At 41.3% G+C, this 15572-nt stretch overlaps 1 protein-coding gene across 5 annotated transcripts in view; it reads left to right on the top strand.

Moving 5' to 3' along the window:
• Nucleotides 1–15572, top strand: part of Scaper (S-phase cyclin A associated protein in the ER) — a 477644-nt gene that overhangs the window by 432218 nt on the left and 29854 nt on the right. For all 5 annotated transcript variants that reach the window (XM_029558805.1, XM_008823432.2, XM_017795678.2 and 2 more), the window contains 2 exons: nt 2124–2361; nt 7757–7906. In XM_029558805.1, coding sequence (XP_029414665.1) covers nt 2124–2361; nt 7757–7906 — 388 coding nt within the window. The remainder of the gene's footprint in view (nt 1–2123; nt 2362–7756; nt 7907–15572) is intronic.

Here is a 15572-nt window from a genome sequence, read left to right as displayed (position 1 = left end):
ACCCACTTGTGTAGTGCTCACCAAAGCTATGAGAGCTAGCCTTCAGGGGAGGTGGCTTCCAGGTCAGTTGCAGTTCCATTGTTCCAAATCCTGTGTCTGAAGTATCCTGCCTTCAGCCATAGGGTCTTACCATCAAGTTCTGGGAGGCAACCAAGGACTGTGGCAATAACCTGTATAATTTTGGGAGCCTCTTGGACTACCCTGGCCAACAACTCAAAGGAAGGTTTCTCCTGTCTGGCACTGTTTCTTGTTATATAGTCTTCAGCTATACTCACAGAATCGTGTAGGGATATTGTATGTGTAATTTTTCAGTAGGTTTTTGGACTAATACGATTCCCTTTGTTTCTTTATACTAGCTAGGCATTATCTCTCCTTTTTCTCTCTCTCCCTGTCTTATCCTCCCTTCCCACCCTTCCCATTTAGAGTGTCCCCATTTTCCCCATTTCTCCCTTGATAATTTCTGTCTGCTATGGTTCCACCTTCCTTGAGTGCCTTCTTCCCCTTTATCCCCATAGTTCCTTGTATAGACCTCCTTCTCCCCCTCCCATTTAACTACCTCCATTTTACACATTCCTCCCTTAGTAACACCTGTCTCCTACTGTTCTCTCTCAGGTTCCTTCTTTCCCTTTACTTTGCTGGTTTTCTTCCGTTTTCCTGGTTCCTGCATTTACATCAGGACCTGATTCTTATTTAATTGATGACATTTCTTGAATGTTTCTGGGCAAGATAATGAAATAGGCATGGATCTTTAATGCCTCTCCTATTCTCCATTTCAACTCTAAGAGCTGACAAGTGATAGAGGAAGCCTATGTTAATAATATTTAGAACTAGAGAAGGGTATTGTTGCATGAAGGTAATATCACACAGACAACTGTACAGATGAAACAGGATTAAAGGAAGACACTGTGTAGAGCTGCAGCATCCCTTCCAAGGGAAGATGCCAAGTTCTGTGGAGAAAGGCAGTAAATGACTCACTTGAAACAGCACTAAGAGACATCAGAGTTTGTGCCATAGTTAGAGCCCTGTCTATCCCAGCTCCAACCCTTGCAACATCTCAGATTCAGACCCAGTAGGGAAAAGAGAGAATGTCTTTCCAAGCATATTAGCAAAATATATGCCCTCTGTATCCTGCTAGCTCTGAGTGTGACATGGCTATTCCAAACTATGCTCAACAGCCGGGGAAATAAAATGTACAGTTTAACCTTAGGCATGGACACTTTTAAGCCAGAGTAAATAAAGAAGGGCCCCATCAAGCACATTAGTTATGAGTTAAGGAGAGGGGTTTCCTCAGAAAGGAATCATTGTTGTTTCTGGCAGGAGGTGTGGGGAGTGTGAATACTTAGCAGCTGTGTGTGTGCTGACTGCATGCTCTTGGTCTCTATATGCTTTGTATGTGCCTTAGTTCAGAAACGAGACAGATTTGGTAAAAGCTTGCTGCCTCACTGTTGATTGATTTTTAAGAATTCATTTACCACTGAATCACCTCTTCTGGCTTATCTGTAAGGCTACATACCTCCATGGTTCATCCGACTTTACAATGATCTATGTAGACCCGATCTGATTGTTTGGGGGACTCTGGCCTCCACAACTATACCCCTAATACTCTTTGATTTTGGAACAGAGCCTAAAAGAGTAGTTGAAGCATAGTCCTACCACAGTGTGCCAACACATTGCAGGCTTTTGGAGTCAAATGCTTTCCTGGTAGCTGCCTCCCCTGAGAAGATTCCCTTTTTATATCCAGAAAATGAAACTACAGTGTTTTGGGTCTCTGAGTTCCAGAAGTTCCCGCAGACTGCAGTTTGCCCAGGCACTCAGTAAAGTGGGGTATCCTAAGCTTCCACGTGTGGGAAGGGCAGTAGCAGCCTCAGCACTGACTGAACAATGCTCAGTTGCCACTGCTGCAGCAGGCTGGTCTCCCAGGGGAAGGAAAGGGAAGCCACAGTACACTTAAAGTGGGATTGGGGGGTGGCGCTGCATTTGCTCCTAGAGGTTTCTTGTTACCTCATTACACAACTCAGATGGTTTGCTTTTAACGGTCTGCTTGTCTTCTTCCATTTGACCTATGAAAATGCTAACATCCTTTAATTCGATTTTTCTCAAAGAGTTGAATATTTCTTTGTCAGGTCCTACAGCATATTCGACAGTAATCACCAGGATCCCACAGGGTTGACAGCTGCTCTTCAGGCCACAGACTTGGCTGGAGTTCTACACATGCTCTACTGTATCCTCTTCCATGGCACCATCTCAGACCCCAGCACTGCCAGTCCCAAGGAGAGTTATACCCAGAACACCATCCAAGTAGCCATTCAGAGTTTACTTTTCTTCAACAGCTTTGCGGTTCTTGACCTGCATGCTTTTCAGGTACTGAGCCTTGAGCCTTGGTTCAGCTTGGTATTAACCAACAAAAAGTTAATTTGTGTGTATGTCTGCGTGTGTCTGTGTCTGTGTGTCTGTGTGTATATCTTTCACTGTGTATATGTGTGTGTTTGTGTCTGTCACTGTGTATATGCATCTATGTGTGTGTATATGTGTGTGGGTATCCTCACCTGTGCATGTGAGGCCAGAGGTCAATGTCAGGAGGCCTCCTCTATTGCTCTCCACTTTGTTTTTTGAAACAGGGTCTCTTACTGAACCTGGAGCTCCTGGTTTTGACTAGACATGCTTGCCTGCAAGCCCTAGAGTCTGCCTCTTTCCACCTCCCAACCCTAGAGTCACAAGCATTCATTACCATGCCAGGATTTTACATGGGTGCTAGAGGCCTGAGCTTAGGCCCTCAAGTTTATACAGCAAGACACTGAGCTGTCTGCCCAGCCCCCAAAATTCAATATTTTAATGTAGATATGATGCAAGTTCTTCTCTAGGATATGGGGCATAAGAAATTAAGTTATAAGTAGAATTATAAAACATATATACCATTTTTAAGCTACTGATTTTTTGCACCATATTAAATGTTCCACTTGTGCTTTCTAATGATTCTCATAACTACCGTGCAAAATATTATTGTACCCATTTTACAGATGGAGAAGCTGGCAAGTGAATAATTTGTCTAAGGTTATTTGTAGCTGAACTAAAAAATAGTTTACCCATAACTCTTCACCCCCAAAGTTCAACATAAGCCACATTGCCTCTTATAAACCTTCTGTCTTGAATTCTTTAGATAAAGTATTATCATCCCATCAACTTTTAAATATTAAGGAAGCTAATAGTTTCTTATATAAACAGAACCAAAATTGATCAGTTATTTTGATTGATATAACTTTATGAATGATTCAACTGATTTGTGTCCAAAGTAAAGTGCATTTATATTTAACTGTGCAAACCTCTATAAATTAAGTTTTATAGCCAAAGACAAAAAGGACTTTATGCTATAATACCAGACTGTCAGCTTAGAAACAGACGTTTTTTCATGTAGGAAATTTAATTTTCAAAAATACTGAACCTTTGGAACAGAGCAAACCCCATGGAGTAGACTTTCTCTTTCAGTTTATTAACTGTCAAGTGATTTCATTAAAAAAGGAACAAACTTGGCAGATGATGAACCCATAATTTAGATGAATTACTCTGCTAAGAGGGAAAAGGTTATAGCGATGCAAGTATATGAAGGTAGTGGGCTCTGCTATCCTAATGGAAGAGACGCTTCTGTTTTGTAACTGATGACACGTGTGCAGTTGCTTAATTAATGTCTTCCTGTGATTCTGTTCAAAAAGGAAGATAGTAAGTTGTATTATTGGATCTTGTATTTTCAACTTTGTAGAGTTAGTTTATCCAGAAATCCCTCCTATCAGATTAATGTGTTTCTGCTGCCAAAGCAGTTGAACTAGCCTTGGTTTTATAACGTATAGAGTTGTGGGTGTTTACAGGCACACCTGAAATGGGAGAGATCTGCTCCAGAAAATGTCAGTGATTCTTCCTTTTAGTTGCATATAACATTTGCTTTTTATGAAAACCCAGACCTGTATATTTCATCAAGAAACAACAGGAATTAGAAGACTCAGGATATGGAATCTAGAAGCCTACCCATCAGTTAGGTCCAAATAAAGTGATTTCCTTATTACCAAGACGATGAAAAAGCAAACATCTAAAAACTGTCTCTTAGCTTTCGTTTCCTGGGCCTTCTCACTAGGATTAATACTGTCCCCAAACATAACACATCATAAACAAGCACCTAGATTAAGTCAGCAGTTCCATCCGTCACTATGAGGAGACCACAGGTTTCTGTCCTCCTTCTGTGCTGCCTCACTCACAAGGGAGCACTACGGACATCAGCTGGCCCTGCTCTTGGGTGACCTTTAGTCATAATGGTCCATAATATTAGAAAAATCAAAAACCTAATTCTGTAGTCCTCCATGTTTTCCCAAGATAATCTAAGATAAGGCTGGAACAGTGGCATAGTGATCAAGAGCACAGGCTGCTCTTGAAGAGAACCCAAGTTTGGTTTCCAGCACCCACATGGCTGCTAACAACCATTCATAACTGCAGTTCCAGGGGATCCTATGCCTTCTTCTGGTCTCCATGGATGTTGTACACATAAGTGTGCTTACATACAGGCATGTAAAACACTCATACACATAAAATAAAAATAAATGAATCAAAAAAAATATTTTTGAGACAGGGTCTCACAATATAGCCCAAGCTGGCCTTGAACTTGTTAAGTGGAGTTAAGGAATTATTAACCACTATGTGGGTGCTAAAAACCATCTCTCCAGCCCCTCAAAAATAATTTAAAACCCAACATGGGCTTTAAAAAAAATAGTCCACATCTATATTCCTAGAACTTGGGAGGAGGAAACAAGAAGATAAAAGTTCAAGGCTACCTTCAACTATATACTGAGTTAGAGACCAGCCCAGCCAAGTGAGACCATATCTCAAAAAAAAATTTTAAATTAAAAAGCAAAGGGTAGAGCTAGAGAGCTGGCTCAGCTGGTTAAGAACTGGCTGTTCTTGCAGAGGACCCCAATTCAAATCCTAGTACCCACATGGTGGCTAACAACTGTCTGTAACTCCAGTTCCAGGTGACCCAGTGCCCTCTTCTAACCTCCATGGGCATTGCATGACATGGATGTACTTACATACATGCAGGCAACACACTCATACACATAAAATAAAAATAATAAAATATTTTAAAAAGCAAAGTGTATTCTATTGGTTAAATCACTCACAAGCCTCACAGATTGAAAGAGATGCACTTACATACATGCAGGCAATACACTCATACTCATAAAATAAAAATAATAAAATATTTTAAAAACCAAAGTATGTTATTTTGATTAAATCACTCACAGTTCTCACAGACTGAAAGAGATGCATAGGCCCCACTTGTTAGTGAGAAAACTGTCAAAGATTTGAGGCCATTTATGATCTGCTACACTATTTAGCAATCTGAATAATTCATCTGTCCACACAGATACCACTGATGATCAGGTGTGCGATGCTCAAATATCCAAGTGTTTGCACTGTATAGCAGTGAGTGAGCCTGAGAAGAAAAGTTCTGTTTTCATGATAGACATGATCAGAGAAACTTGTGTTCTAGCTTATAAAAACAACTGCATGCCAAAGGTGAGATTGCAGGAACAGTGAAGGAGGGCAAGAAAAGAGATTTTAGGTAGAAAGCAGGAAGATGTACATCTCGGCATGGGTCTGACTTAAGAATAGTCTGAGACAACCCTAAGAGGCTAGAAGAACTGAAGAAGAAAATCAAAATCAGAGTGTCCTAAGCTGCTGAAGAAGAGTAAGCCAATGATGTGAGGACAGTGTTGGTTTGCCCGCTTCCACCTCCCTCCATGCATCAGAGGGATGTAGAGTTTAATAGGGAGGCATGCTCATCAGACCCCTGGGCGTACAGTCAGACCGACCCTACTGAGCTGTTACACCACCACCACCACAAATTGCATGACCTTGGACAAGGCTTGTGAGCATTTAAGATTCCATATCCCCATCTGTCAAGCAAATTAGAAACACCTACCTCACAAAACAGAACATCAAACAAGATTGCATAATGGTGTTGTGCTAGCCAGCACATAGTAGGCCCTCAGGACATGTGAACTGACTCAGCTAGTAAAGTTAAAAAGATTACCCAGACCCTTGGCAGATGTAGAGTGAAAAAATGTTGAATGTCCCATGTGTGCCTTTCTGCCCTTCATCAGAGCCCGCAGATCTGTGTGCTTGTTTTGTTTGAAAACCTATCATGTGATAGCAACAAACGGTTCATCCATTAGAACATTTCACTGGATACCAATAAGGCTGATAAAATATCTACCACCACCAACCTCCCAGCAAAGAATCTGATTTCACTCTGAAGCCATATTGGCACAGATGGCCTTGAGATGAGTGATATTGTATATTGCATTTGCAGTGACAGTTTTTACAATTGAAGGTGGTCTCAAGAAACAAATCAATGTACTGACTTAGCAATTAATTTTGGCTAAAAAGGAAATATAGTTTCCTTGAAAAATTGGTTTGATTTTTATATTCAAACATACATGCCCCTCGACCTGCTCTTATCAGTGAAGGTTAAACAGAGGGCACTAGGTCACAACATGCTGGACGCCACTAATTAAATAAGGACTGAGCTGAGAAGGTGTCATGACTTGATTTAAAGGAGAAAAGCCCTCCTGAAGTCTCTTTGGGACTTGAAAAACATTTGGGGTGGGGGTTGTCTTGGGGCAATGAAACTGAGACAGAAGACACTCTTAAAATTTAGCAGTCATTTTCTTTTGGCAATGTCCACCTCAAGGGCTGTGTTTCACCCTTGTTAGGCAAAGTGAATCCACTGAAATTTCTAAGCTACAGCTATCTGACCTGGTTTCAAACCCAACAAGACCTCAAATAAAGAGATGGGTTTTAAACACTGCCTTTCCCACAGGCCAGCAGTGGTATTTCATTCCATTGTGGGCTGCGAGTATATTCTGTGGGCTTCGCCTCTCCCCTTTGCCCTCCTGTCGCTCTGTCTGCTTGACATGTTTATTAAATAGAAGCTTCAGGCTGCACAGGCAGACTCAGACTCTCCTCCTGACTCGCCCACCGCTGACAGCCCTTAGCCTGTCTGGAGAAAAGATCCCAGAAGCCTTGTAGCTGAGGGGCTCCCTGGTTTGGGGGAGGATTTTTTTGTTTTGGTTTGATTTTTCACATTCTTTTGGTAGCCTTTGTTTTAGAAAGCTATTTATTTGAATAATAGTAATTCTTATTTGTATTTCTTTTCTATTTGACCATAAATACATAATTAGAAATATATGTTTATCTCTATGTATGAGGGTGGGAGATGTAGCCCAGTGATAGAGTACCTTCCTAGTATGTGGAGGGTCCTGGGTTCAATCCCCAGAACTTAAAAACAAAGGAAAAAATGTATTTTCTCCTTCAGACAAAAAGTGTTGGAAATTAGTTAAGTGGTACATTCACAAGTGAACTTTGGTATTTTTATACTTCTACAATTTTTCTACAATAAAAATATTTGTGTAATGAGAAAAATTAGATTATAAACATAGAATAAATAACTGTTCTTTAAGTAGATTATGTCTTGATCCATGTATTGTGTGCATTTGGTCTTCTGTACTCAATTTTCTATCCTTCAGGTTAAACATTACATTTATTATGAACATTTATTGGATTAAGAACCCCAAACTGTTACCCATAGTACTGTAGAAATGTCATGCTCTTCCAGCCCCAAGGCAGAACATGCACAGGCCCAGGCTTGCTGTATGATTTGCAGCCCTGGCTTTCCCTGGGCTGGAAAGTTCTAACTGCTTCTTGTCTTTGTCAGTCTGTTGTAGGGGCAGAGGGCTTGTCCCTTGCATTCAGGCACATGGCCAGCTCCTTGCTGGGCCACTGCAGCCAAGTCTCCTGTGAAAGCCTCCTTCATGAGGTCATCGTCTGTGTGGGCTACTTCACTGTCAACCACCCAGATAACCAGGTAAGAGGCTCTGGAGGGTACCTTAGATTACTCCCCAGCACTGAGACTGTGAGATATTGGAGTGAGAAAAGGCAGGCTAGTCTGCTGGAACCCATCTGTCCTGTGTGAAGGCCTTTAACCAGGCTCCCAGGATATGTTTCTGGTTTCATCTCTCCAGAGACATTTGATTTCTACTAGATAACACTAGGGCCTCCTCTTAGAGATATAGAAATAAAATATTTTAATGAAATATTATTAAACAACACAGAAGCATCTCCTCCCTACTATGAAGATTCTTTAGCATCTACTCCCACACCACACAGATTCTGGTGCTCTTATTTTAACAAGAAAGTGTTTGCATCTCTCAGCTTGGGTTACTTTGCAAAATGTATTAGAGTCTGGTACTTATGAAACTGTTCTTGGCTCTTGGCTCCTAGCTAGGTGTTTAGAGGCTTCCAAATGGTTTTAGACAGGAAGCTAAGAAGACAAGATTTGGGCCTCTCCTACTTGAGTTTACCAGAGCAGTTTTGCTTTTAATTGATGTATTTGTTTTTTGAGCAAGATTTCGTGTGTGTGTGTGTGTGTGTGTGGGTGTGTGTGGGGGTTGGTTTTCGTGTTTTTGGGGTTGAGTGTTTTTTTAAAAATCTTACAGACCAAGTTTTGATTCCCCAGTACTGAATGAACCTGTCACCAATCAGAAATTCGATTGAACGCAGTCTGGGCTACACGAATCCCCCTTTCCCCTCAGTGTGTGTGTGTGTGTGTGTGTGTGTGTGTGTGTGTGTTCTCGTGCTTTGAGGTTGGAATGTTTGCTACAAACTTTGGAAAATAATAAGGTACCTTATTACTCTTTTCTCTTTATTTTTGAAATAAATTATGGCATAACTAATATATCAAATAGTAATTTCTGACCACTTCATTCCTGTGAAATTCCACCTACTCAGAAAACTTGATTATATAGATTATACATGACAAAAAGATCTGAATAACCCATTAACTCTTACTCTGAGTTCACTGATTTTTATTTTAGGCAAATCTCAAACAGATGTACTTGGGTTTATAACCTAGAACAGACTAGAGGAAGGCAAGAGTAGAGGAGATGGTTGTACTGTCAGAGCCGATTCCAAGGCAAGAATTTGTACCCTGATAGTTGACATTGCATGTCCAACAAAGAGGAAAAAAACAGAGAGAACAAGACAGGCCCAGAAATTAAAAATCACAGCCTTGGAGGGTCATAGGAATACTCAGCCGTTTGTTTACTGCATGACTGTTGATGCCTCCAGTGGTGACCATAAGTAAGCACAGGAAAAAATGATCCTTCAACACATTCCCTTTAAAGAAGGGTAAGGCATGAGCAGTCCATTTTATAAAGGTATTCCCATGGTTAAAATGCAGACAGTCCATGTGCTTACAGGAATAATATATACAGAAAATTTCCTTTTCCTGGACCCTGTTGCCAGGAGGCAACTATTTATCACCTCCCACTTGGAATACTCAGGAAGTGTCCTTCTCTTGAAAACACCAAGGTGCTTTGTCCTTTCTGAGAACTAGGTCCAGCAGGTTCATAAGTCTCTTAAAACTGCTCACAAGACTTCGTCTTGATTCCCCTGCAGCCTGAGTAGCTCCACTCTCTCCCAGTAACTCTGTCCTCCTTCTAACCTTGGGCCCAGGCCAGCTCCTGCTCTTCTGCCTCGGATCTCTGGACTAGTTCCCTAACCCAGACTAGCTTAATCCTCTAATATAGTTTGTTGGACCCTCCACAGGCTGTCTCCACCCCCACCTTGCCCCTGGCCTCCTGATCTGCCTGCTATAGATCTGCCTACTACCCTAGTAAGTCATATCTCACCCACTGAATCTTGATTCCCTTGCAGCCTGAGCAGCTCCACTCTCTCCCTGGACTCTGTCCTGCTTCTCACCTTGGGCCAGGCCCACTCCTGCTCTTCTGCCTCAGGTCCCTGTACTAGCTTTAATCCAGACTAACTTAATCTTCCACAGGCTGTCCGCCCTGCCACCTTGCCCCTCGCTTCCTTATCTGCCTGCTACAGACCTGCCTATCACCCTAACAAGTATACAATACACCACTCATCAAAGAAGCTTCTTTTTGCAACAGATGGAGGCTATTACAGAGTTCCACAACTGGTCACACATAGAGAACATGTGTCTGAGAGATGCCCAGCCCTAAGTGACACATCTACAGTGGAGCCTCTACACTAAGGCTCATGGAACATAGCAGAACAGGGGCAGAGAGAATACTAATATATCCCTCAACTTTCACCAGCAAAGTTTCCTCACACAACACAGTATGATGCACATAGAAGGCTACAACTGGCTATTTTAGAGAATAAGAGACTGCAAGAGTGCATGTTCCTGGATAGGACTCCTATATTAAACATCACCCACCCATGGCTCAAGGACCATTGTGGAAGAGGGGGTGGAAGGATTGTAAGAGCCAGGGTTGGTACATGAACATAAGGAAACAGAGGCTTTCAGGCCACTGGGAGCTTGCTCATGTGAACTTACAGCAATGGTGTCAGCATGCACAAGACCTATACCCACTCAATTAGACAAAAATCCTTCATAGAACAAGGGAAGTGGGCAGCAGGCCCCAACCCTAGCTGAGGAACTATTGGCAACTGATTACTACTAAGTGAGGGCAAGTAGATCTTCTTTAAAGAAGTGACTCTAGATAGGCTAACTAGACTCCAGTGGATGAACTTGCACTGAGAGACATCTAGGTACAAATACTTGCCTAGATAGGACTTAAAATGCATGACAGAATGTATGAAATCCAGTGGAGGGGGTCTAAATTTGATTAAGATCTATTATATTAAATGCAGAAAAACTCAATTAAAAAAAATTTGGGTGGGGGTCTTTTTGAAACAGGGTCTCCCTGTAGCCCCAGCTGTCCTGGAACTCACTATGTAGACCAAGCTGGCCTTGAACTCACAGAGCTCCGCCTGCCTCTGCCTCCCGAGTGCTGGGATTAGAGGCGTGCACCACCACACCCAGCCTTCATTTTCAAACAAAAATAAATATTTTTAATAAAAAGGAAACTGCTCAGGAGAGGAATAGTTGAGGGCTGCCTCCCACGTCAGTTTCTTTCCTTGGTGTACATCCATTCGATCTACTAAATGATTTTTATTTCACTTTAAAGTTTTAGTTTTTATGACCACAAAGTATACCCTGTTTGTTATTTAAAAAAAAATACAAGGCAACTATGAAGAATAAAATGGAATCCCCGTTATTTCTGATCTCACCATCTGAGACAGCCCCTGTCAGGTTTCCTTCCAGTGTCTTTTCTATGAATAATTTTGCATAACTGAAGTCACACTGTGCTCATGCTCTGCTTTCTGCACTTCATGTTATACTAGAATATCATTTTATTGGCTTTATTTTATATGGACATTCATAGTTTACCTAATGAGTTCCTGTTTTATATTTAAGTTACTTACTCTATATATCATGACACTTGGCCACACTTGTAAAGAGCTGAGCAGTGTATGAGTGTGGTGCTTGGCTGTGTGCAGTTCTACACCAAGAAGTTTGGTTCTTTCTGTGTGTTTCATGCTGCCGTGGCTTGAAACTTTTTGCATAAACCAACTATATTATGATAAGCTTAGGGAACTCAGAATTGTGTGAGATTTCAGAGCTTTCCTGCTGATGCTAAGTCACAGACTAGTCTTCTCCTTTAGATAAAACACAGACTTTAGGTGTCTCTGGTCTCACCAGAATGAATAGGGAGTAGGGTAGGGGAACATATACTTGAAGGGATAAGAAAAAAGCAGCTGAGGGACTGGAGAGACGGCTCAGCAGTTAAGAGCACTGGCTGCACTTGCAGAGGACCCAGGTTCAATTCCCAGCACCTACATGGCAGCTACAGTCCATAACTCCAGTTCTATGGTCTCCAACACCGTCCTCTGACCTCCACAGACATTGTACGACACAGGTGCACTTACACACATGTATGTAATACACTCATACACAAAAAAGAGGAGAGAAAAGCAGTTGAAATTGTCACAGAGAGCATTAAGCAATATAAGGAATTCCAGGGTGGGGAGGGTAAAGGAAGGAGAAGAGGGGGAAGAGGAAGAAAGTGAAGAAGTGGAGAAGGCAGCAGCAGCCACTGCCCCATCAGGTTCAGCTGGACAAAGAAAAGGACATAGTTAGATTTGGAGATCATTATTGAGAGGTGAACTCACTAAGAGGAAGAAATTAAAAAGATTAAAAAAAGCCAGGCCTGTGCATCAATGCCTTGCCTCCCACACGGACTAGATTCTAAACTGCTCATCCTCTTCTGCATTGGGGGAAAATCAAAGAAGTCAATTCAGCTCTGGGAAAACTGCTGAAATACAACAGTCTGTGAGGAGAAGAAAGAATATGTCAAAGTACAAAAGAAATAAGAAAGTGATAGAAAAGATAGTAATTGCAGAAAACAAAGACCTTGGGACTGGATAGATGGTTCAGTGATTAAGAGCACTGGCTTTCTTGCAGAGGAGCCAGGTTTGACTCCCAGCACCCACATGGTGACTAACAACTGTCTATAACTCAGTTCCAGGGGATCCAGACACCCTTTCTGACCTCTGTGGGCACTGAACAACACGACTGAACTTCCATACATGTAGGCAATACATGTATACACATAAAATAAAAATAATAAGTAAATAATTACTTTGTGGAGATGCTGTATCTAAGCATAGTCCCTTGTTTTTGTGGAGTTCTTTATACTATTGTGCCCATCTGTTGACTCTTATACCTCCTCAGCACTATAATGAAATCCTAAGTACAGGAATTATTCCTACCCTAGATAGGTGAGTTCATCCTCCTGACATGTCAGCGAATCACTGGAAGACTAGGACTACAATATAAGTGCGAGCTCAATGCAATGTACTTTTCACCTGACATTAAGAAAATCAGATGTGTCACTGGTCATCACCAATGTGTATCTCAGACAGCATGCAAGATGAGGAAGATGACATCTGTTTACCAAGACAGCATACTAGAAGCTGCCATTCTGCCCTCTGAATGCTAACATGGAAGTCTCTGGGTACATGTGTGTGCCTCAGTTAGGGAGATCCATAAAGATTCTGGGAAGATGTAAATAAATATGGACCATAAGTAGAAGGCTTGGGTTCTAGCTCAGCTCTGTGGGATCTTAAATGAATCCTTTCCTCCATATTTGCATATCTTTGACTGTTTAGAAAGTAAATTCATTATGGAAATAGAGAATGGTGGTGTTCATACAATATGTGGGTTTGCTTAGTGCCACTGAATTTTAGAGTTAAAATGTTACAGCTGGTAAAATATATGTATATTTCATACAATCAACAAAAAAGAAAAGGAGAGGATGAGAAAGATTGTACTTTGATGATCTAGCCTGCAAATGCCTTGAATCTGTGACATTTAAGTCTGAGGCTGGAACTATAGACAAACCAGCAGTCTGATCTCATGATAACTCCATACCCTTTTGTGGTTTTTAGATCCTCCTTACTCTCCTCCAGAATCTGTCAACACCAGACAGCTTAATAAGCTACCTGCCCATTTTGTGGCAGCTTGTCATTACAAGCTCAATATACCTTGGCTTCCCCAGTATGAACAGAGGGGAGCCACTGACAAACACTCCCAAGCAGACTTCTCATAGGTGAATCGTTAGATTCCTTTGTTTCTCATTCATCTCCCGACACAGTTGTTTTACCTGCCCAGGAGGCTGTGCTTCCCAGCTCATGCTGCAGTTTCTCCCTGGTAGGCTCTGTATAGATTAGACTGCATACATTAGAGGACAACACCTGGGAAACAGGCACAAATCACTGAGTTGATAATCACTTGTATCCAATAAAGTTGAGACATTTTCTAGAGTAAAAAGTTGGGTATTTGCTAAGTGCACCTTTGCTGAGGAAATATGGTAAGGGCAATTATAAGCTCTTACCGTAGCTTCTATCACACTTGTGAAGCATTCACCCCAGAAGTCATCTGGAAGAACCAAGCCTTGAAATCTGCAGTCTAGTTGTGCTCCTTTCCACCCCATTCCTCTTTGTAAGGAAATGAATTTATTTAGCCTGATGACAGTTTCTCTAAATCAGGGGGATTTGTGGAAGAAGTTTGATTCTCAGTTCATGTATGTTTCTATTTTGTTAGTCAGAAGTCATGTTAATTTGCAGGGCATGTTTGTCTATAGAGAATCCTTAATTTCCTACTGGGGAAATATTCTGTGTCTCTACAAGGCAAGGAGTCCTAAAATCTTGCTCTAGCCTAAGTCTGTTTTATTAGATAACTGCTTGCATAAAGGATTGGCATTTTTTTATTTGCCACCATTTAGTCTATTAACTAGAAGGGCTGAGCCCCATGATACCACAGATCACTTCAGAAGAGAAAGCCACATAATAAAAGTAATTCTCCATCCGTGATAGAACCAAATCATCTGTTTCCTATAGGGTTGCAGTGTCTAATGAAAATACTATTTTAATCAAAAGCCTCCCTGTAATTTATAGCATTTTCATGACTTTCTAAATTCCTTCCCATTTAATTATTATAATGAACATAATTAGTATGTGCTGTCAGCCTTTCACTTTATTTACATTTAGTATTGGATAATTAAATGTAGTCTGATAATTAAATTAACTCAAATGAAAGATTATATGACTGCCCGAATATTACTGTACTGGGAATAAGCATCTTTGCATATTCATTTTAGTTAGTGACTCTGCTTTTCATTTGGAAAGGACTAATAGATTCCAAGTATCCCAGCTACAGTCTAATGAGAATGGAAAGAAAAAATCCCTTTGGCCCACCTGGCCCATCTAGCTTCTCTTTAGTGCAGTACATGTAGATCAGGGCTTTATACTTTTTTTTTAATGTGTATGAGTATATTGCCTGCATGTAAGTGAGTGCACCGTGTTGTGCAATGCCGCGGGGGTCAGAAGAGGGTTTCAGATTCCCCTGGACCTGGAGTTAAGGACGGTTCCTAACTGCAATGTGGGTGCTGGAAATCGACCCAGGTCCTCTGCAACAGCAGTCAGTACTCTTAACTACTGAGCCATCTCTCCAGCCCTCAAATATCAATTTTTAAAATCAAATATTTTAATACACTCCAAAGACACACTAGTTTAATACTTACGTGCTGAAAAATGACAACAGGAAAATATCTAAAAGCCTTTGTTTCCCATAATTAAACCAGTATGTTTCTGTAAGAGCAGGAAACTTCACATGTACAGCAAAAACACTTTATTTCATAACATAGGATAGTCTTGAATCAAAGCTGAGGTGTTTCAGGTATGTCATTGATGTTGTGAGGCATGATGGCACAGGCAGTGCGAGGTGTACGTGCTGTATATTGAGAATCAAGACTGCAGTTAAAGTTGCGTGATGCAACATGGACGAGTGCTTCCAGAAACACCTTGTATTCATTACATGATTTTCCATTTTTGGTTATTGCATATTGAGAAAACTTTTACTGTTGCCAAATTTTTCATGCCCCCACATTCAGTTATATAATGTCATAAAGAGGTCATGACCACAGTTTAAAAAGCTGGGAGGGAGGGACTGGAGAAATGGCTGTGGTTAAAAGCACTGGCTGCTCTTGCAGAGGACCTGGGTTTGGTTCCCAGCACCCATAAAGCAACTACACATGGCAGCTAACCAGTGTTTGTAACTCCAGTTCCAAGAGATCCAGTGGCTTCTTCTGGCCTCTGCA

This window comes from Nannospalax galili, unplaced genomic scaffold, assembly GCF_000622305.1.
Source record: "Nannospalax galili isolate Female #2095 unplaced genomic scaffold, S.galili_v1.0 scaffold28, whole genome shotgun sequence".
In the NCBI taxonomy this organism is placed as follows: domain Eukaryota; kingdom Metazoa; phylum Chordata; class Mammalia; order Rodentia; family Spalacidae; genus Nannospalax; species Nannospalax galili.
The sequence above is the reverse complement of the archived record's forward strand: the minus strand, read 5'-3'. Positions and strand labels throughout refer to the sequence as shown.